At 36.4% G+C, this 22,500-nt stretch overlaps 1 protein-coding gene across 3 annotated transcripts in view; it reads right to left on the bottom strand.

Moving 5' to 3' along the window:
- The window catches only part of LOC144969015 (uncharacterized), a 170,483-nt gene that overhangs the window by 10,788 nt on the left and 137,195 nt on the right, over positions 1–22,500 (bottom strand). For all 3 annotated transcript variants that reach the window (XM_078907967.1, XM_078907968.1, XM_078907965.1), the window contains 3 exons: positions 11,963–12,036; positions 10,687–10,823; positions 9,313–9,493 (listed from right to left, as the gene is read on the bottom strand). In XM_078907967.1, the coding sequence (XP_078764093.1) occupies positions 9,313–9,493; positions 10,687–10,823; positions 11,963–12,036 (392 nt within the window). The remainder of the gene's footprint in view (positions 1–9,312; positions 9,494–10,686; positions 10,824–11,962; positions 12,037–22,500) is intronic.

Here is a 22,500-nt window from a genome sequence, read left to right as displayed (position 1 = left end):
GACCGATACTGGCCTACACGATAATCTTTCGAGTAATTCCTCAAAGTGGACAAATCATGTTGGACGTTAAGATGTGAACCTGTGAGTTTGACAACGAAGTTTAAGGGATAACCACCGATTTTCCAACAGAATAGGTATCTCTCTCCCTCTCTCTCTCTCTCTCTCTCTCTCTCTCTCTCTCTCTCTCTCTCTCTCTCCCTCCCTCTCCTCTCTCTTCTTTCTCTCTCTCTCTCTCTCTTCTCTCTCTCTCTCTCTCTTATAAAATAAAATAAAATAAATAAAAACATAACAAAATAACAGGGAACTAAAAAAAACACCGCAATGGACCTATAGAATTTCCTTTTCCTTTCAAATGATTTTTTTAATGAGATAAATACGCATCTGGTGGACACCGTGGCAAGAAAATTGCGTTGTTTAAGTCAAGTCAGGAAATCTTGGGTTTGAGACATACTGAAACGTTGCTGGTCACCTCAATCTATCGATTTATGAAGTACACGTGAAACACTCCCTCCCCCCCCCAAACAAAAAACAAAAACAAAACAAAAAAAACATAAACAAACAAACAAACACACAAAAATAAATAAAACAAAACCAAAACCAAACAACTGAAAATAACAATCGTGTTTTGTCATTGCACAACAGACTTAATGCCCCCCCCCAAAAAAAAAAAAAAAAAAGTTAAAATAGATAGTAAGCAGATGACGTCACTCAGCCTTGTTATTGTTTTTGCCATCCGCGTTTGTGAGTTGTTCTCACTAAACTGATTAACCAGACTATAAAAGTTCATGGTTACACAGAGTTTGTGTGTTGGTCCGTTATACTTCCGGATGGCAATGTTGTGAACTCCTTGGCCAAGCGCATTCTATCTATAGGTAACTGGGCTACAAAGAACGTGGATGGTCAATATTGACTTACAGATGCCCATCTCGGCCACTGGTCACCTTGGGTACAATAATGGCGGAAGGACCCGTTATCGTTATCACCATCACCACCATTGTGTGTTGACATGACCTGGGGGTCATCAGGAGTCCTTCAGAATCACATTGTCCATAACTGCTTTACACTGATTACACCCCCCCCCCCCCCCCACAACACACACTCTAGCCAGACAATTTATAGATAGTTCGAAGATGACGTCACTCAGGTCTTTGTTATTGTTTTTTGCCATCCGCGTTTATGAGTAATGCTCACTGAACTGTATTAACCTGACTATAAACGTTCATGGATACACACTGTTTTGTGTGTTGGTCCGTTATACTTCCGGATGGTAATGTTATGAGCTTCTTAGACACGTGCATACTATCTATACTTCATTAGAGCTTTTTTTATATAGCACAATATCCACTAAAATGGGTTCAATGCGCTTTACAAAGGGTCTCTGATTAACAGCGTAACATGTAGAACGAGACATGACGCATGTTAGGCGATATTACATTTTTTTCCGACAGAGACAAGGCTGTTTACGCCAGGTACTCATATTACACCTGAGTACGGTGGGAGAATGTGAGTAAAGATTCTTTTCCAAGGACTCGACTATGCGCCGAGCGAGGCTCGAACCCAGGACCTTCTGATCCGAAAGCGAGTATCATACCACAAGACCACATAGCCGGACTTCAAACATCGATCGAATAAGACGACTCATAACTTGTCAAAACTCTCATTTGGTTTTTGAGACAGCTTTGACAATTTTGATAAATTTTCCTTAACACGATGTCATGGTCAGAAATGTCAGGGCTGAAAGCGGTCCTGATAGTAATGTGGTATAAGCACTAGCCTCACATGAAAAGAGAAACGTATCGATTCCTGGTATTAGTCGAGATTTGTTTATTGAAATGACCAATTTGTCCACCCAACACAGCGATTGCGTAGCTACGTCTGTTATGTATGACGCAAAGAACTTTGCGATAGACTAATGAAATGTCCTGATCAAATGATAGGAGCAATTTGAGGCCATGAAAAGGTCGTTTTTGTGTGATATTCGCCACGAAAATATTTCAATAATTTTTTGGGGGGAAAAAATTAAGGGAAAAACATTCTTTTTCCTCAGTTTCTATCGGATAAATAATGTAAAATAAACAAAAACAAACAAACAAACAAACAAACAAACAAACAAACAAAAAACTGGCGATCTATCTCCAATAGAATAGCAGCCTTTTTTTCTAAAGGGTTTAATAAAGTGTGGAAAGAGTATCAACTTTGTCCACACTTTTTCCGACACTTTAAACAGCTATAACTACTATAATTTAATATAGATTGTCAATGTCTGGTTTATGTTTTATTATGTATCTAGAGAAACTGATAAAAGCGCCCCCCACTCCCCCGCCAAGTTTTGCTAGATAATCCATGGGGCTTATGGCTTCTGAATATTCAGATTGAAATTACTGTTTGCAAAGCTAGGTGAAAAAAACAAAACAAACAAAACAAAAAACAAAAAACCCCGACGATTGTTTACTAAGTGGCCTGCCTGTCTGTGACGCCATAGCACTTGAAATGCATTCCTGTATTGCATGCTGATGTAGACGTGGTTTTAATAAAACATTTTATCACCATTGTAGGGGGAGGATAGGGGGGAGTATTGTTGTGAAATTACAAATAAATCGGGAAGTGAAGCAGAAGGTTCGAATCTTTTCAATGATCCCAAGGCTATATCTCATTTATAGCTTGATTTCCTACGTTTTTATTTATTTTTTTTAAGCCTATGATTCCTACTTTCTTTTTATTTTATATTTTAAAGTTTATGATTACTATTTTCTTTTCCTTTTTTCTTCTTTGACCATTGCTAAGCAATCGACCTTCTACATGCACTTATTAACAGGCGTCTGATTACCAAAATTGTAATTATGATCTGACGTGTACTTATTTTCAGGTATGGTTGCGGGTCAAATTGTTACGTACAGGCTCATTGTTTTAATGGAAATGCTCTCAAACCAACGCAATATATTATTGTTTGTCCACTACAACAAGCCCATAAATACGTTCGGTTATCAGACCTACAAATATAAGCATGTTGTTGTGATCCCATTTAATCGAATTTTTTTATGTGAACAATTTCTGGTTTTAAAAAGGCGTTTAGTGAGAGTACGCCTGTTAGTCTTTTATCGTTGTTTAAATATAATTTAAAGGTACAGTTCAGTATAAGGTGATCAGGGACGGCTGGTAATAATGGGCAGGGTGGGCAAATACCAGCCTGTTTTTTCAAGTTATAAGCTGTATTACCAGGTCCGAAATAATCTAATTTAAATGAGATAATTTTAAAAGTTAGTACAACTTGATACTTCGTACTGAAATCAATTTGTATGTATTTTTGATAGATTGCGAATCACCATGCACCCCGTAATGCATAAACCAGGATACGCTCCTGTTCTTTTTTATCACACCCCCCCCCCCTACCCTTTCCCAACTACTCCACTCCGCCCACATCGTCATCTCATCGTCACGTCGCCTGACGGTGATTTTGCTGTCTGGCCTCTCTAGTTCTAGGTCGGGCTAATTCAAATGAGCCCACCTTATAAACCAGTGAGCACTAAATAGAGATTTTGGCAAACGAACTTTTTCTTATTTATTGCCTTACTTGTGCTGGTACCATTGATGTAATAACATTGGGAAGGTTCCAGTATTGAATTAAATTTATCAATTTACTAATATTATATCAAGTTAGAATTAACTTGTGTTGTTTTAACATATTTGTTTATCCATTTAAATTATTTCTTTTTTTTTTCTCGTTTTCTTTAGTGCTTCTCAAAATTCATTTATTTAAATTGTTGTCTTATTTGTTTGTTTGTTTTTTGTTTGTTTTTTTTTGTTGTTGTTTTTTTTAAAACAAATTAATTCGTTCCCTTTTTAAAAAAAATCTTAAAGTAATTACCGCTGTATTTTTATTGCCAGACTAAATATTTTTGCAAAACAATGTAATTTTCTATTGTATTCCCTCTAATAAAACACTTTTATTCAAAAGTCACGACTAAATAAATATATAAAATACAACCACCATTTTGGTTTACTCAACAATTGAATTAGTATACGAGAAATACTCTTCTGAGAAAGAAGAGAGTTGAATTCTAAGTTATAGAGGAAATAAAGACGTTTAAAGGAAGGGTGGGCAGATTCCGTACTTGCCCGTCCTGAAGCTAATACATACATAAGATAGTTCGCGATGAAGAGGCGGGAAGATAGGGGTTGGTTGGGTAAGGAGTAAAGATAACACGGTCGTTATTGTTATAGTCTAACGAATGCATGAGGAGAGATTGGTAGCATTATTTTGTCTTAAATTGTATTGTATGAATTATTAGCGAAAGCCTAAGATTAAGTAAACTTTGATTTTATTTGTCTTTTTTTGACTATGGAACTGATACTTGTCATAGCAGACCTGCCTACTTGAAATAGGAAAATAAAAATCGTAGTTTTCAGGGTTAATAAAATCGTAGATATTTTAACTATCCTTTAAAAAAAATCACCGGAATTTTCGTCTATTAAGGTATCAAATTTTTAAAAAGCGAGAAAAACTGATTGGAAACGTAATAATGATGGTGATGGTGGTGGTGGTAATAGTGATGGTGGTGGTAGTACTGATGATGGTAATATTATTATTGTTATTATTATTATTATTATTATTATTATTATTATTATTATTATTATTATTATTATTATTATTGTTATTATTATTATTATTATTATTATTATTATTATTATTATTATTATTATTATTATTATTATTATTATTATTATTGTTGTTGTACGTATTGGTGGTATTACGATTGTTGTATTTTTTGTGGTTATAATGGTATCAATTTATTGTTTGGTTCCATTTACCATTTTTTTCCACTTTCATGTATGTTGTCATCAAATTGTATGGTTTAATGGCGAACGCCTAAGATTGAATAAACTTTGTAATATCGTACGGAAATCATCATTGTCGACGACATCGTCGTTGCCATCATTATCATCATCATTAACAACAACAACAACAACATTAACACCAAGTACTACAATAGCAATAAAAACAATATCAACATCATCATATAATTTTCGTCATCGTCTCCACAACTATCATTCTAACCAACAGCACCACCAAAACCACTACCATAATTACATCCTCCCTCACCGTCTCCTCTTCCTCCTCCTCCTCCTCCTCCTCCTCATCCACCACCACCACCGGTACCACTATTCCAACCACTACCACCACCGGCACAATCATTCTAACCACCAAGAGAGCAGTAAAAATGATGCAATTTGAGCTCTGAATGAAACTCGAGTCATATCGCGGTTGTTGCTTCTCGATGAAAACTTTAAAGTTACTACGTACTTCTGAAAATGTAACAGAAATATCAATCTCTTTAATTTTTCGAGTGAACGAAATGGACTTGTATTGTCAAGGTGTTGTCGCATTTTGTCTCGTCGCTTTATTTTTGTTGTTGTATTCTCTTTCGTGATTCCTTTTTGATTACGTTTGGAATAATTAAAATCTACTGGTATTGTCATTTCATTGTGAATGTGGTTATTTGTGGTTGAAATATTTTATTTTTTTAAAGTTGAAATATATATATATATATATATATATATATATATATATATATATATATATATATATATATATATATATATATATATATATATATATATGACCGAATCATCTTTGCCCCACCACTATAAATAGGCTAGAACCGCCACTGAACGTGATGATTCAATGACGGTGGACACGTCTATAATATTACACTTACATTAGCTTAAAAACACGTACGTTGGTTTTGATGTCTAGTCTTCACAGTAAAGAAAAATCTAATTTCTATATTTAATTTTGAGATAATGTCATTTAAAAATCTCTGACCTAAAAATGCACTTTTTAATCTGTTATTTTCCGTGTTTGGATTACGAAGCACAAAGGATTGAAATATTGTAATGAGGAGCAAAATTCTACTTGAATCTTGATGTGACACGCTGATGAATAACACAGTACGTTGCATTAAAAAATCATAGACCCACATCCATAGTTTTAAGTCGAGGCAGATCAAAGGTTTATAAACATATGAAGCAGGTGTAAATAGATACGTAGGCCTATAGAGAGACGGACAGATAGAGATAGACAGAAAAATAGAGATTTAGGAAGAAAAAAAAGAGAGAGAGAAAGAAAAAAAAGATAGAGCGAGAGAAAGAAAGAGAGAGAGAGAGAGAGAGAGAGAGAGAGAGAGAGAGAGAGAGAGAGAGAGAGAGAGAGAGAGAGGAGAAAAGCTAATAGATATTATAATATAGATTGATAGATAGGTATGTAGGTAGGTAAATTGATATATGGAGAGAGAGAGAGAGAGAGAGAGAGAGAGAGAGAGAGAGAGAGAGAGAGAGGAGAAAAGCTAATATATAGATTGATAGATAGGTATGTAGGTAGGTAAATTGATATATATATATATATATATATATATATATATATATATATATATAGAGAGAGAGAGAGAGAGAGCATACATAGAACAGGCATAATATAACTAACGACTTTGGATAAGAAACATAATATCTATGATAAAATCTTTGACAACAATAAAAGGTAGAATTCTGATCGAGCAATCAATTCAGCTGCGGGGAATTTCTTTTCGTGTACATTGCTATTTGTGTTTTTAAACAATCCATTGAAGTCAGCTGGAATGGGATATCTAATTTCTTATCGAATAGAAAGTTTTTATTCTCCAGTTCCAATAAAAAAAAATAAAAATTTAAAAGGACAATGAACACAAACGCACACTGACAGAATGCATATTATTATATTAGCCAAAACATTTTACTTCAAATTATATCAATTAACCAATTAACTTCGCGAATTCCCAGCTTTGTGTGTTTTTTGCCTCGATGAAGGTCATTTAAATCGATCGATATTTGAAAGTCGAATTTCCTGGCCTTTTTCTCAAGTACGAGTATTTTTTTTCGTCTCCAGAATACGGCAGTAAACTGGTTAATCAAGATGCTTCTCTGCCTGTCAATCCGTCTTAGACTTGAGATTTTTTTATACTTCTATGAAGCCACAGCTCAAAGAACTGTTGACAAATTTAGAGTCATCTTAATTCATCAATGTTTCAAGTAATAACTTTCTGGCCAAATTCTAAAAAGGCGATTTGTCGGGATTACGACTCGGCTGGAATGGCACAATAAATACGTTCTTGAATTGAAGTTTGTTTTGGTTTTTTTATTTTCCCCCAAGTCAATCGACGACAATAAAAAAAAAAAAAAGAAACTGAAAGTTAAACAGGCCAATAACCTGGAACGACGGCCCGGCATTGTTGTACGGCCCGATAGCTGATGTTGTTGTTGTGTTTGGTTTTACTCTTGTGGAATTCAATTTATCGACTTGGCTCAGTGCCATTTTCTTATTTTTTTTTTTCTTTTTCTTCGATTAATGTTCCTGTAACACTAGCACTTCTTTCCCCCTCTTCCACGCCCCCCCCCCCCCTTACCCCTCCTCTCTTTTCTGACCAATTCTGTGTCTGGTTTGCCCCCCCCCCCCCCCCCCCCCTTGATTTTTTTTTCCCAACTCAGCGGGAGGTAATGACGACTGTGTCTCATTTTTTATTGTTTATTCTTATCTTATAAATTATTATCCTAAGCAGATAAGATATTATGTTGGACCCCGGCATAATAAGTAATTTGCTTGGCTGTGGTACTGTATGTAAATCTAAACGTAAATCAAAATGCAAAGAGTGCAATAATTCGTTATTTATTTTAAGAGATGTCAAAAGATAAACAAATCGATCCCTTCCTTCCACCGATACGACTCACACAATTTCAACTTTCTTACGAATGAGAACATTCAATTTTCCTTCACACGTAGCATATGCGGCTATGTGGTCTAGTGGTATGACACTCGCTTTCGTCGAAGGTCCTGGTTCGAGCCTCGCGCTCGGCGCATAGTTGATCCTTGGAAAAGGCCTTACTCACATCTCTCACCGTACTCAGGTGTAAAATGATACCTGGCCGTTAACAGCAGTGTCTTTGTCCGAAAAATGTAATACAGGCGGCATGTCTCGTCCTACATGTTAAATGTTGCTGTTGACCAGGGACCCCTTGAAAGCGCTTGAGCACATTTAGAGGATATTGCTCTATATAAAGCTTAATTTTTAAAAAAATATTGCATTACCATCGAGAAATTTTCCACCCGAGGTCAATAATTATTCTACCTGAAGCCGTGTGTCCCTAAAAAAATTTAAGCTTAACACAAATCGAGACACTCTTTTTCTCTCTCTAAACATCTTTTAAAACATCCTTTAAAATGAAAACCATCTGAAAAAGATGTGAGCAAAGAAAGTGACTAGGTATGATTGAAAAACTACTCCGAATGCCTTCGAATTTAAATAATTAAAAAAAAACAAAAAAAAAACAAACAAAAAAACAAAAACACACACATACACAAAAATACTTATATTGAAATGCATGGTAAGAAAAAGGTATTAATCTTTTTATAGTGGGGTGTGATTTTGGTTTGGATCTTAGAGACTTAAATTAATGATCTTAAATTATGTGTCGTTCAGATGACATATCTGAGAAGGTGGAAGTAGAAAGATGGTGGGGGAGAGAGGGGTTTGAACAAAAAGAAGATAACACGGAAACAGGCTCATCCGAGAGAGAGAGAGAGAGAGAGAGAGAGAGAGAGAGAGAGAGAGAGAGAGAGAGAGAGAGAGAGAGAGGGGAGTAGAGGGAATATGTGTCTTTCGCACGGTTATGATAAAATAAAACATTACAACACAAACACGTTGTCACGAATATGGGACATTAATATTTAAATTGTGAAGGATAAGGGTGTAATCGGTATGTCAAAACTACTTGAGATTTGGTTTTGGACACTCCTCCAAAGTACGTGAGTGGTGAGGACTGTTGTGGAATGTTATCAATCGCGTAAGTACTTCTCCACCCACTAGTCCCACCCCAGAATAAAAGTTAGACGTCTAGCTCCAAAATAAACCAAAATTATTTTTCTAAAATTTTAAACAAATTAAAAGACCCCACAAAACAAAACAAAAACAAAACAAAACAAACAAAAAAAAAAACCCCGGAAAAAGCAACCACCCCCCCCCCCCAAAAAAAAAAAACAACAAAAAAAAAAACAAACAAACAAAACAACAACAAAAAAAAACAAAAAAACAAAACAAACAAAAACAAATAAAAATAACAAAAAACAGCAACACAACAAAATAAAAAACAAAAACAAAGCAACACCAAAACCAACAAGAGAGAGAGAGAGAGAGAGAGAGAGAGAGAGAGAGAGAGAGAGAGAGAGAGAGAGAGAGAGAGAGAGAGAGAGAGATTTATGGGGGACAATAAAAAAGAGACGATTACCTTGTTTCTTCACTCTGGAAGGCAGAGTCATTGCGCCGCTTTCCTGATGTCCAGCCCATTGGGTGAGAGGAATGTCATTGGAGTCTACCGTGACCACTTTGAGGGTGAGTACATCACTAGAGGATCTGATGAGATGGACCACCCGTTCGTGGGACGCTTTGATGACGTTTTCCCCATTGATCTAACGAAGAAAGAAGAAAGAAACCGTCAATGATATGAAGACATTGTGCCAAAGCGTTATATAAAAATATTTTAAAATGTGCTCAAAGCGCTTTACAAGATGAACAGCAACATTTAACATGTAGGACTGGACATGACGCCTTTTATGCGATATTACAATTTTTCAGACAGAGACAACATTGTTACCGGCCAGGTACTCATTTTACACCTGAGCACGGAGAGATAATATGAGTAAAGAGCCTTTTCCAAGGACTCAACTATGCGCCGAGCGAGGCTCGAATCCAGGACCTTCCGATCCGAAAAGCGAGTGTCATACTCATACCACTAGATCGCATAGCCGCACGATTAGACAATAGGACGTCCGCCTTTTTTAATGTTAGGAATCATCGGCACGGCACTAACAAAGAACCCCAAACACAATAGGCAGGTGACCTAAAAAATCGATGATTGATCAGCCATTAATAGACAGGCAGACGGTCGGTAAAACCACCGATCGATGCGTCATAAAAACAACAGTACCGATTGATTTTACGGCACTGTGCATCTGCCCTCCCCCCCACCCTGTCATGTCTTGGATCAATGATCGATACTGAATGGAGAAACCCAGTGCCAAATGAAAATAGTTCTATGTACAAGTAACAAACAATAAAACTATATTATTTTATGGCAACAATGCCAATTTCAAAAGAATAAAAAAACAAACCAAATGGCAGGATTTTCACCCTTTACAAAAATGTCAATGTTGATCTGAAATGATTTAGATAGAAAAGATGGTGTATAAGTTCAGCTCGGTTCAGATTCGTTAAAAAATAAAACAACTCTTTTTCGTTAATTCTCGTATATAGTTTTAATTCTAAGAATCCGAAAATTGAGGCGAAAAAATCCAAATTTTGCCAATCTCGGCTCAAAAAAAAAAAAATAAAATAAAAAAAAGAAAGAAAATGATAATAATAATAATAATAATAATAAATAATAATAATAATAATAATAATAATAATAATAATAATAATAATGATGATGATGATGATGATGATAGATGATGATGATGATGATGATGATGATAATGATGATGATGATGATGATGATGACGGCAACAGCAGCAGTAACAACAACAATTAAATACCAATGGCACCAAAAAAAAACAACAAAAAAAAAAACACAAAAAAACCCCCAAATAAAATGACTAGAACTTACTTCCAGAATGAAATCCCCCGATTTGAGTCCGGCCCTGTCTGCTTGAGACCCAGGGTCCACACTGTCCAGGTACTGTAAGGCGGGGTACTCGGCCGTGGGCGTGAAGTCATTGAAACCCCCACCGGTGGGCATTTTGGCTGGAAAAGGGAAGACAACAACATAAAGAAAAGTGAGTGGAGCAGGCACTTATGTTGATAACAACAAGAGATGAAGTGTGAGTAGGAAAGTGCCAGAAGACAATAGAGAATAAAAATTTCGCGGCGGTGATGGGGGTTTGAACCCGCGACCTTACTGGTACGACAACTCCGCCAGGCCGGGGAGAGCGTGACTCTACCGTATTGGCTATTAAGCTTTATTGCTGGCCAACTAACTTCGCGGAGGTTGTGTGTGTTGGACCCGCGATCTCAAGTAGTCGGGAAGAGAGCGGCTCTAATAATGACTAGGGTTAGAGACGATCTTTTTTTGGATCGTGGATAGCTCATACAGTAGAGTCACGCTCTCCCCGGCCAGGCAGAGTTGTCGTACCAGTAAGGTCGCGGGTTCACACCCCCATTACCGCCGCGAAATTTTTATTCTCTATTGTCTTCTGGCACTTTCCTACTCACTTCATCTCTTGTTGGAGACAAAATAAGTATCTTAAAAGTAATTCCTAGACATCACGTGTCGATAAACCTACTTTCCAAAAGAGTGACGACTAATTGTTATATCTAGTCTTTTTGTTGCTGCAAAGACGGGCATAAACTCGAGCTCCAAAGACCTTGTGATTATCAAGGACCTTTTTAAAATTGTAAATAAGCAACCTGAAGCCATGGAACGAGATAAGTACTGAAAAATAGTGAATATTATATTTGGAAGTGTTAGAACTAATAGGTAAGAAGAAGGAACGTTTCTGATTCAACCCTCTTTTCAGCCAATTTCTGTTTGACCTATGTGTGTGTGTGTGTGTGTGTGTGTGTGTGTGTGTGTGTGATTGTGTTTGTTAACAAATCATACATTTTGTCTGGTAATGACATCGGTCATTTGATTAGAACATCCACGCCAAATTAATCAAAAGTTTGGCTTCTTAATTATTTTATCAGGGATGTAAATAATTGGATTAAGCAAACAAACAAGACAAATGGGGAAAAAAAAACAATTAAAAAAAAAACAACTTAAAAAAACAACACAAAAACATAAACCAAACAAAAGGAGCAAAACAAATAAGCCCCCCCCCCCCTTTTATAGCCCAATAAAAACAAAAAACAAAACAAAAACTCACACAAACTGACAAACTTACATTTAGCACCTCGAAGAACGAATCCATAACCCTCTGAACTTCTGTGCAGCAACACAACTCGGGGAAGCTGTTGTCTGGAAATAGAAACAAAAAAATATAGAAAATAAACGGGTTATGAAGAGTTGTCTGGAAATAGCAATAATATTATAGAAAATAACAAAGGGGTTCCGACAAAAGGGATGTAAAGAGCAGAGGTGTTTGACATAGAATTAAATCGAAAACAAAAATTTGGTTGTAAGAAACGAATTTCAAATGAATTTTAACGATATTATTACTGAACACCATCTAAACAAAGGGTCCAAACATAAAAAAAAAAGTTTTGTTTGTCTTATAGGCTTATTTATGGCTTGTAGCGCTAATGACACTTTCAGGTTAAAACCGAGCCAATAAAAAATAAAAAATAAAAAAAAGGAACAGAAAGAAAGAAAAAAAGTAATCGAAGAAAAGTATAAATCTTTCATAAAACAAAACTATAGATAGTTCGAAGATGACGTCACTCGGGTCTTTGTTATTGTTTTTTGCCATCCGCGTTTATAAGTAATGCTCACTGAACTGTATTATTAACCTGACTATAAACGTTCATGGATATCATGGATATTGTGTGTTGGTCCGTTATACTTCCGGATGGCAATATTATTATGAGCTTCTTAGCCAAGCGCATACTATCTATATATTTGATTGTCTCCACGCTTGGCTCAAGATCATAACCGGTGATAGTGATAGGGCAAAATCGAGAAATATCGTACTGGGACAAAGACAGAAAGCAAGGAGGAAAAGGGAAACGGATACATGGGAAAAACAGCATACGTGACCCCCCCCCTCCTATTAATTGAGCTTTATATAGCGCAATATCCACTAAATGTGCTCAAAGTGCTTTACAAGGGGTCCCTGGTCAACAGCAACATTTCACATGTAGGACGGGACATGCCGCCTGTTAGGCGATATTACAATTTTTTTCGGACAAAGACAACGCTGTTAATGGCCAGGTACTCATTTGACACCTGAGTACGGTGAGAGAATGTGAGTAAACAGTCTTTTCCAAGGACTCAACTATGCGCCGAGTCTCGAACCCAGGAACTTCCGATCCGAAAGCGAGTGTCATACCACTAGACCACATAGCCTTCCCCCCCGACCTAATACATAATTTCAAAAGTTGAAGAATGATTATTAAATTTTAAAAATCTAATTGTAAACACATGCGACCGATTAACCTTTATTTGTAAAACAGGTCACGGAAATTAAAATTTGAAATGTTTGGACATTGGAACATTAAACATCGTGTATAACTATGTAATAAACAGCAAATCAGAGTCACGTGATCATCATCTCAAGACTTGAATGTCAGGAACGAACACCGGACATTCTGGTCTTATCGGACTCTAAGTCAGTGGTGTGTGTGTGTGTGTGTGTGTGTGTGTGTGTGTGTGTGTGTGTGTGTGAGAGAGAGAGAGGAAGAGAGGTAGATACAGATAGATAGAGAGAGAGAGAGAGAGAGAGAGACAGATCGAGAGAGAGAGAGAGAGAGAGAGAGAGAGAGAGAGAGAGAGAGAGAGAGAGAGTGAACTCGAGGAGTCTGGCCAGTGACGTCACGATTAGATGTCGTGAAAAGAGGACATTAATAAGTTATAATCAATCGTTAATGGTTGGGGGTTGACGTACAGATCATGATATAAAACTATGAAAAAACAAAAACAAACAAAAATAATAACAAAAAACCAGCCAAATGAAAAAAAAAAAAAAAAAAAAAAAAAAAAACACAAAAAAAAAAAACAACAACAACCATAAGCAAATCCCCCCACTCCCCCCCCCCCCCCCCCCCCCACATCACAAAAAAAAAAACCAACAGACAACCCCTATCCCTCCGGAATGATAAATAAATAAACAATAACAAAAACAAAACAACAATAAACAAGCAAAAAACAAATAAAAGCACACAATCGTAGTCTCCCGGACATCATCGTCATCATCATCATCATCAACGTCGTCGTCATCATCACAACCACAACCACAACTGTCACCATCATTATCTCAATGACACAAATTCCTTCCTTGCGTCACTCTGTCACTTTATGTCACACACAAACATCCCCGAAATAGCCTCCCATCTTTTATTTCTAGATTCTCCGCTCCAAATTTCTTTCTACATTAAATGGCAAAGACAACCTAAGAGCGTACAATCCTACAATGCCATAACACATCTATTAAACTTTGGCCAGAAAAATGCTATTCCTATATCGATGGATTTAGATAACCACCAGTTTGTCAAAAAGTCCTAAACCTAAGACTTCCTGCAAGTGTTTTAACTTTTCCGGCCTGAGACTTTTTTTAACATCTTGGTGGTCATCTTAATTCATTGATAATTGGATTAAAAGTTCTCTACCAAACAGAAATAAATAATTTTTTTTCTTCTCTCCAATACACGACAGTCAAAGTTCTTGTTTTACACTCATTCAGCCTTTCTAGCCCCCCCCCCCCCCCCCACCTATTCTTTTTCCTTCTTTCTCTCTTAACCTAACCATCTACTATGTTAGATTCAACTGCTGACTCCCATAAGTCCCCCCGGGGGCTGGGGGGGAGCGGGGCTCCGAACACTGGGCACCCTGCCAACACTAACGACCTAATATCTATGCTTGTATACAAGTTTTGGTTAGTAATCTACGGGTCAACTTTGACCGATTATATTATTGAGGTATGTGAGTTTACATACGTACTTGTGGTCAATTTCAAGAGTTGAGAAAGTATCGAGAATTTTGATACATAATATTATGTATTACAAGAGTGTGAGAGAAGCACCTAGCTTTAATACAATGACAGCAAAGTACCCATCCTTTCTGAACATAAAGCAGTGGTCGTTACTGTGCAAAAGTTGAGGCAAGTAAAAAAAAAAGAAGAAAAAAAAAGGAAAGAAAAAAAAAGAAAAACAATCATAGAATAATAATTATTTTTTTAACTGAGATTTTCTTCAATTGATTCAGGACTTAAAAAAGAATAAATTATTGTCTTAATCAAGCGCCAAACTTTCATTTTATCAATCCGTTTCAATCATGCTTTCTTTCTTTTATTGTTTAAAGAAAGCATATGTAAAGGCACTCAATTAAATCTGACATTCAATGGCAATGATATCTCTGATTATCTTAACAATAACACAGTTAAATAAACAAATCTGCTCAAATAATTCGTGTGCAATCTACAGACGTTTTAATCTATGGTAAGTTTATGTATCTAGGCTGTGTTGATAGTGAAGTGGTAACCTGTTAGTATATACACGAAAGCAAGTGTAGAAGATTGGGGGATCAAAATTAGGCTGACTTGAAAGCCTCTAGATTACGAAGTGGAGAGGGCTGGGAAATCAGACTAAAGCCCTTTTGAAAGGTTGATAAGGTACCGACGGCATTACAATTGTGACACATCGTCTCAAAACGGTACTAAGTCGGAGCGAGCCATATGCTTAAAAGCCGAATTAAATGTTAAACTGGTCAAAAATATAAATGGTTGGCATTAGCACCCTAAAATATGGTAGCCATTTACCTCAATAAAACATACAAACTCAACACAAGGTTGATATTTCTGGCTATAAATTCAATTTTCAACATCTTAACTATCCCGAATTAATACCGTTTTGTGACGAAGGGTCACAATTTATATTAGAGGGAACCCAGAATAAAGCTTGTCTGAAAGCTCGATGAAATCTTATCACGAAACAAGTGAGTGATTATTATATTCAGAAAGTAACATTGCGGTGTAAATCAAACGACTAGGGATAATGCAATATGTCATAAGTACAGCTCAAACTGTAACAGAACAGCATTCCCGGTACACTACATTAATTGTCGACAATTGGATGTGTACCACCCCACATAATGATATTTGTTTGTAGATTATCTCAATGTCTGGACCTCTTTTTTGCTTTATCAATATTCAATTACCCCCCCCCCCCCACACACACACACACAAAAAAAAAAAAAAAAAAAAAAAAACAAACAAAAAAAAAACAACAAACAAACAAACAAAAAATAAAAAACAAAAAACAAAACAAAAACAAACAAAAACAAACAAACCAAAAAAGCAAACAAAACTTGAACTGCTCGCTGGAATAATCTGTGTTTAAACACTGGTCACTTTTTTACGGAATAAATGTAAGGTGCAGGGCGCCCCACAGTGTTCCAATGACATTCCATATAATGCCCCTGAGTCAAACATTGCGATAAATAAATGCTCACAAACGGTCAAGTCAACTGATTCAGCGGGTAGGCATGGTCAATGCCCAAAACTGCCTTAAAACATATTGCTTTTGCATCACCCCCACTTCCACACACACACACACACACACACACACACACACACACACACACACACACAAGTTAATTCTTCAAATCATATTGATCAATTAAGACGACCCGAGACCCGAGTTCATGCGAACTGAAACATCAAAGACATCCCGGGCTTGACACCTTTTTTTTTACAGGCTGGGTCTAATTTTAATCGATAATTATGTAAAGCAAGAGTTTTTGAGCAATTTGACAATGCACTGTTACGAGTTCGATTCCAAGTTTGTGGATTTTCCAAAGTTCACTTGAAAGAAAACATACCTTATTTTGGAAGGTGTGGAGCAAGAGGGGAGGGGGTGGAGTGGGACTGAACTGTTATTGGTTCTCATTACGTTAAAAAAAACCGGAACACGCTCTGGCCCTAAGTATCTAGTTTTAAAAATATCACTCAAATTTAAAACAAAACAAAAACAAAACAAACAAATAGCCTACTAAGGCCCAGAAACAAACAAATCCATTGACCCACAATGACTAAGATGTGCTAAATTTCATTTCAATTTGATAACACATTTATAATTGTCGGAAACAAACGACGTGTGGTTAATAAAATGACATGTTTTTATCGATGTCAGAGTCATTAAAATAGCTACAAGATTTCCAAAGCCAGCAGGGCCCTCTTTAAAAATCGGTACGATACACTCCAAATACAGGCAAGACTTTATGAGTCCTTCCGTAAGCATCCGACCACGGAGCTTTGTTCTACTTTCGCTTCTATATCACCGATCAGAAAACAGATTTATTTTATACATCAACACAATTTAATTGGTCATGTCTCGTCCTACATGGTGAGTCTTACTGTAGATTTGAACCACATACAAAGCGCTTTGATATCATTTAGTGGATATTATGTTATATCAGGGTTTTGTTTGTCTGTCGTTCTTTTTTTTTTTTTTTTTGGCTGTATATTTATTTCAAATTTTTAAAAAACGGAATCTGTAAAAAAAAAAATCATAAAAATCAGAATTTGACCAAATTTGGCTCCTAAAAATCATCCAAATTAAAAATTTAGGCAGGGATGATATTGAGTGTTTATCCGCAATTTGTCTTTTAAAATAGAACTTTTTTTTCTTTTTTTTTTGCATGACTGCTCCCATGTCAATGAGTGTGGGAAGTCAAAAAGTAAGGTATGCTGACCACGAAATTGATGGCACATTCATACATCACCAACCACCTGGAATGGACGGTGAAAGACATTTTATGCAAGAACGAGTATTATAGTAAGAATTCAGTGGCAAAGGGGAAGTAAGGAAAGGGACTTAATTAATGGAGCTGATTTGTCAGTGAACTCAAGCACCAGATCCCATACTGCTCTGATAATTTTTTAAATAACCCCCACCCCAAGAAAAAACAAAAAACAAAAACCAACAAAAACGACCCCCCCCCCAAAAAAAAAAAAAAAAACCAAACCCAACACACTCACACACAAACACCCCCCCCCCCCCCCCCCTTACATACACACAACAAAAAAAGCCAAATATCTTTTTTTAAAAATAGTTCCGGCCAACAAACTTATACTTGTAGATCAAAATGACCCACAACTTGTCAATTAGCTATCTAGTCTTAAAATTGATATTTCTTTTCGGAAACTCAGATTCATGATTTTTTTTCGACAAGTTGGATAAATGAAAGTAAAAATCTAAAAAAAAAATTCTTGCGAGGATTGACAAAAAGTTTTGTCTGAATTAAGCGCTACAAATCCAGAACTCCCTACACTAATCACCAAATTAAATATATCTACTAAGGATTGTATACAATGACTCTGGGTGGCTTCTACAAATTGACTAAATTCAAACTTAAGTTCATTGTTTGTTCATCCAGTTTTTCCTTAGCATACTAAAAACTATTTCCAAAGTATATCAGTTTGAACTATCTAGTTAACTGTCGTACTCTGGATAGACGTGTAGCCTGTTTAAAAATTTGGCCAGAAAACTTGTCCTTCAAATATCGATCGATTTAAATGACCCTCATCTTGGCAAAAAAAAAACTCTCAAACCTGGGACCTCGCGAGGTCTTCTTTAGTTCCAGGTTTGAGATTTTTTTGCCAAGATGAGGGTAATTTATATCGATCAATTTTTTAAAAAAATATTCTGGCTAAATTTTTAAATACGTGTTTTTTCCAGAGTATGGGAGTTTAACTGGTTAATAAGGACATGCTAGTTAATCAAGTCAATATTTAAAAAAAAAGCCCAGATCAGGTAAGTGTATAAATATTAATTTAAAACGTGAAAAGTAAACGTTGTCTAATTAATGAGGTTGGGTTTGTAAATATCAGATTGGGCAAGATTTATAATAATTGCAAGTATATATCAATGTAACTTTAACTCTCTTCTTACTGTTCATTTCCATTATTTTCCCAAAATGTCACGCTTACCCGGCAGAAAAATTGATTTCTTAAAAACTCAAACAAGCTCTCTACAAAACAACTCTATGTTCTTATTAAATAAACAAAGAGCATTCTTCAAAGTTTGTGATGTACAAAATAAATCTGGATAAGAAAAAATGTATATTGTGTCGTGACAAATGTGACGGTTTTGTTGCAGGTGGTAAGGTTGGGGGTTACAGAACAGACGGTGGTGGAGGACGGAGACTGCGATAGAATACGTAAAAAAGTAGTCCTTCACAGCCATTAGGCCCATACAGCCGGAGTCTATCCCGGTTTTTATAGCGTGAAATGGACAATAGCAATTGATTGCTATCCTTTGGAGACGCCGCCGCGTCTATTCCAAAGTACTTTCCGCCAGATCTAGCAGACCCATCTACCCAATCACTGCTGTGTGGACAAAAGGGTCAGAAAAAAATATCTGGCTTTGAACCTCGCTCGGCGCATAGTTGAGTCCTTGGAAAAAGGATCATTACTCATATTCTCTCACCGTACTCAGGTGTAAAACGAGTACCTGGCCGTTAACAACTTAGTCTCTGGCGGGGGAAAAATGTATTATCGCCTAACCGGCGTCATGTCTCCTCCTAAATGTTAAGTGTTGCTGTTGACCAGGGACCCGTTGTAAAGCGCTTTGAGCACGTTTAAAGGATATTGCGTTATATAAAAGCTCAATTTTTACGTGTTGCTGTTGTTCAAGGACCCGTTGTAAAGCACTTTGAGCACGTTTAGTGGATATTTCGCTCCATAAAAGCTCAAGTTTTTTTTATTACAACCTACACCTCCCAACCATTCACTGGTTGCTGTATTGATTTAAATGAAGTTTTTTATTGACGGCTTGTTGCTGATGTGCGTGTTGCAAGGTCGTGTCCTAGTTACATACAAGGCTCCCTACGTTATAATATAATATTATATAATATGTCGTCAACAATCCAATCAAAATACAACTGTCACTGTCATTGTCAGCTGACAATCGTGTCAACCTATCCTGTTTGGTATTTATGGATATCGAAAATGGTTTATAAAAAAATTTATAATAAGATAATGGTGACCGAAAAAACCGTAAATTATGTAAAATGGCTAGTTGAAATTATCAAATAATATTCATTTATAATAATAATAATAATAATAATAATAATAATAATAATAATAATAATAATAATAATAATAATAATAATAATAATAATAATAATAATAATAATAATATATAATAAATAAAAATAATAAATAAATAAATAAATTCAGAAGAGCATTTCAGGCCCAACTTTGCAATAAACTAGCCCACTATTCTAACGGCAGCAAGGAACTGCCCTCGTCTGTTCAATCAACGCTATAGAATGTGTGATACATTTCGGCTACTGCATGAGACTTGTGGGTCTGAAGGAGTAGATTGTTGTCACATTTATAATATAGGCTATGACACGGAGGCTCGAAGAAGGTGGTATCCAAAAATATAAATGCCAGATTGGAAAATAGAATTAAAGAAAACAAACTAGATATAGGTGTAATTCATTTATAGAAACTAGAGCATGTTGGTGAATGTTAAATGTCCTAGATGAACGGATGACACACTGCCCCCCCCCCCCTCTCTCTCTCTCTCTCTCTCTCTCTCTCTCTCTCTATATATATATATATATATATATATATATATATATATATAGAGAGAGAGAGAGAGAGAGAGAGAGAGAAGAGAGAGAGAGAGAGAGAGAGAGAGAGAGAGAGAGGGAGAGAGTGAGAGAGAGAGAGAGGGGGGGGGGGGGGGAGAATTTAGAGGCTCGGGCTCAAAACGTGACCAGGAACTAACTGATAGGCGAAAAATAAATACCAAAGAAAAACACAAACAAACAAACAATCTTCTCAATGTTCACATTTTTAAAATGTTGCTTGTACCTACTTGTAAAATAGATATGTGAAATTTATCACAAAACAGGAAATAAAAACGACAATGGCATTCTGCGAATCCCCTTGCGTAATGACAAACAACTTATAAAATCTTAACGGGAGAGGGGAACAGCTAGCGGTGGAGTGTTTTATACGAGTAATTTTTGGGAAAAAAAAAGAAAAAGAAAAAGAGAGAGTAACCACGAAGTAGATTTGAGAGCCTCAAAAGTGCATGACCACAAATAGCTCAAATTATACCTGGTGTATTAGCCTAAATTGGACAGGATTATTATGGATATTTTGGTGTCTGTTCAAATGACACGCCCACGTCAGACACGGCAAGTCATGCGTGGAAGACCATCTCGACCCCCCCCCCCCACTTGCCCCACCCCCTGGCAGCCATCCCGTCTCCTGACATTGAAATGATAAGTTGGATCTTCCACCTGACGTACCTCATCGGCGAGATGGACCTCAAAGATTTGGCGATCCGGTAATGAATTGATGGACAGATGTCTCCATGTCTTGATCGATGAAATCGTCAGAGAAAACGGACATCAATGCAAATGGCGAGTTTCCATAGTTTTACACTGACCAATGCGCTTCCTTATTATATTTATTCCATTTTGCCAGAAGGCCAAATAGAAAAAACCCCAACAAAACAAAAGACAACAAAAAAACTTGAACTTTTATATAGAGCAAAAATACCCACTAAACATGCTCAAAGCGCTTTACAAGGGGTCCCTGGTCAACAGCAAAACTTAACATATCGGACGTGACATGACGCTATTAGCCGATATTACATTTTTCTCGGATAACAAATGAAGAATTGTTTAAATACAAACTATATCATATCCCCTGTTAGGATATTAAAATTTGTACTGACACTCTTACACTATCCGTTAGTAACTTTAACATTCAAGTATTTATTTCCACCTGAGTCGAGTGGAGTAACTCGTGTCAAATGCCTAACCAAGAACAAAATGCCGCGCCCAGAGCTTCGAAATCATTGCCACCACCAGTCAATGAACATTCTAAATATCGTTTGACTTTGTTATACTATAAGACAGGCCTGCTTGGCTACAGACACCATAAATTATGATAGAGGAACAGCAGATGGGGAGAAGAATAGATTGATGGAAGAATGAATAAAGGATGGACGGACGTGTGAATGGATGGATTGATTGATGAATTGGCAAATGCGTTGCAGCTGGATTCCTTGACAGACTAAGAATGGATGGATTAGCAGATTATAGAGAGTATTGGTGGACGGGATTTATAATATACTAAGAAGGATAGGTGGACTGACGCATACTACATCGGGGTACATTATTATATGATGGCAGAGCTCATACATGCCAACTAATTGATTTAGAATCGAATTTTGTGGGATTTATGTGAAGATGTGTTGATGATGATGATGATGGTGGTGATGGTGATGATGATGGTGGTGCATGGTTGGTGGTGGTAATTTTTCTGGAATGATAATATCCTCATGAAAAATCGGGGGAAAAAATGAAAATTAGGAAAGAGTTGGAATAATACCAAATATCAGGAATTTCCCAATAAAACTGGAGAATTGGCAGGTCTGAATAGGTCCACTGTATGGCCTACAGCAGCGTTATCTTTGTCCGAATTTTGTTCACACCAACCGGGTTGCACGTCTCTTTCTATGAGACAAACAAACACTGCTCCATCTATCTACACGAAATTATCAAAAGTTGTAAAGTAAAGCGCGTAGAGTTAAGGCATGCTATTTACCGTTAAAAGCGCTGTATAAATGAGCTATATAAATGCGATCTTTCTAATAATTTTGTAATAAGAATAAGAATAATTGATCTCCGCCCTCCGACCAGATTAATGGTTAACATAATTTTAATAGATTAATTTTTACGACGTGTACAACGCCCCGACACGACAGGAGGTAAAAGAGAAAGGGGAATTACTAATCGTCC

Source organism: Berghia stephanieae, chromosome 3, assembly GCF_034508935.2.
Source record: "Berghia stephanieae isolate SIO BIC M18660-M18661 chromosome 3, UCSD_Bste_1.3, whole genome shotgun sequence".
Taxonomy (NCBI): Eukaryota; Metazoa; Mollusca; class Gastropoda; order Nudibranchia; family Aeolidiidae; genus Berghia; species Berghia stephanieae.
Note: the sequence above shows the minus strand (reverse complement) of the source record. Positions and strands in the feature narration are given on the sequence as shown.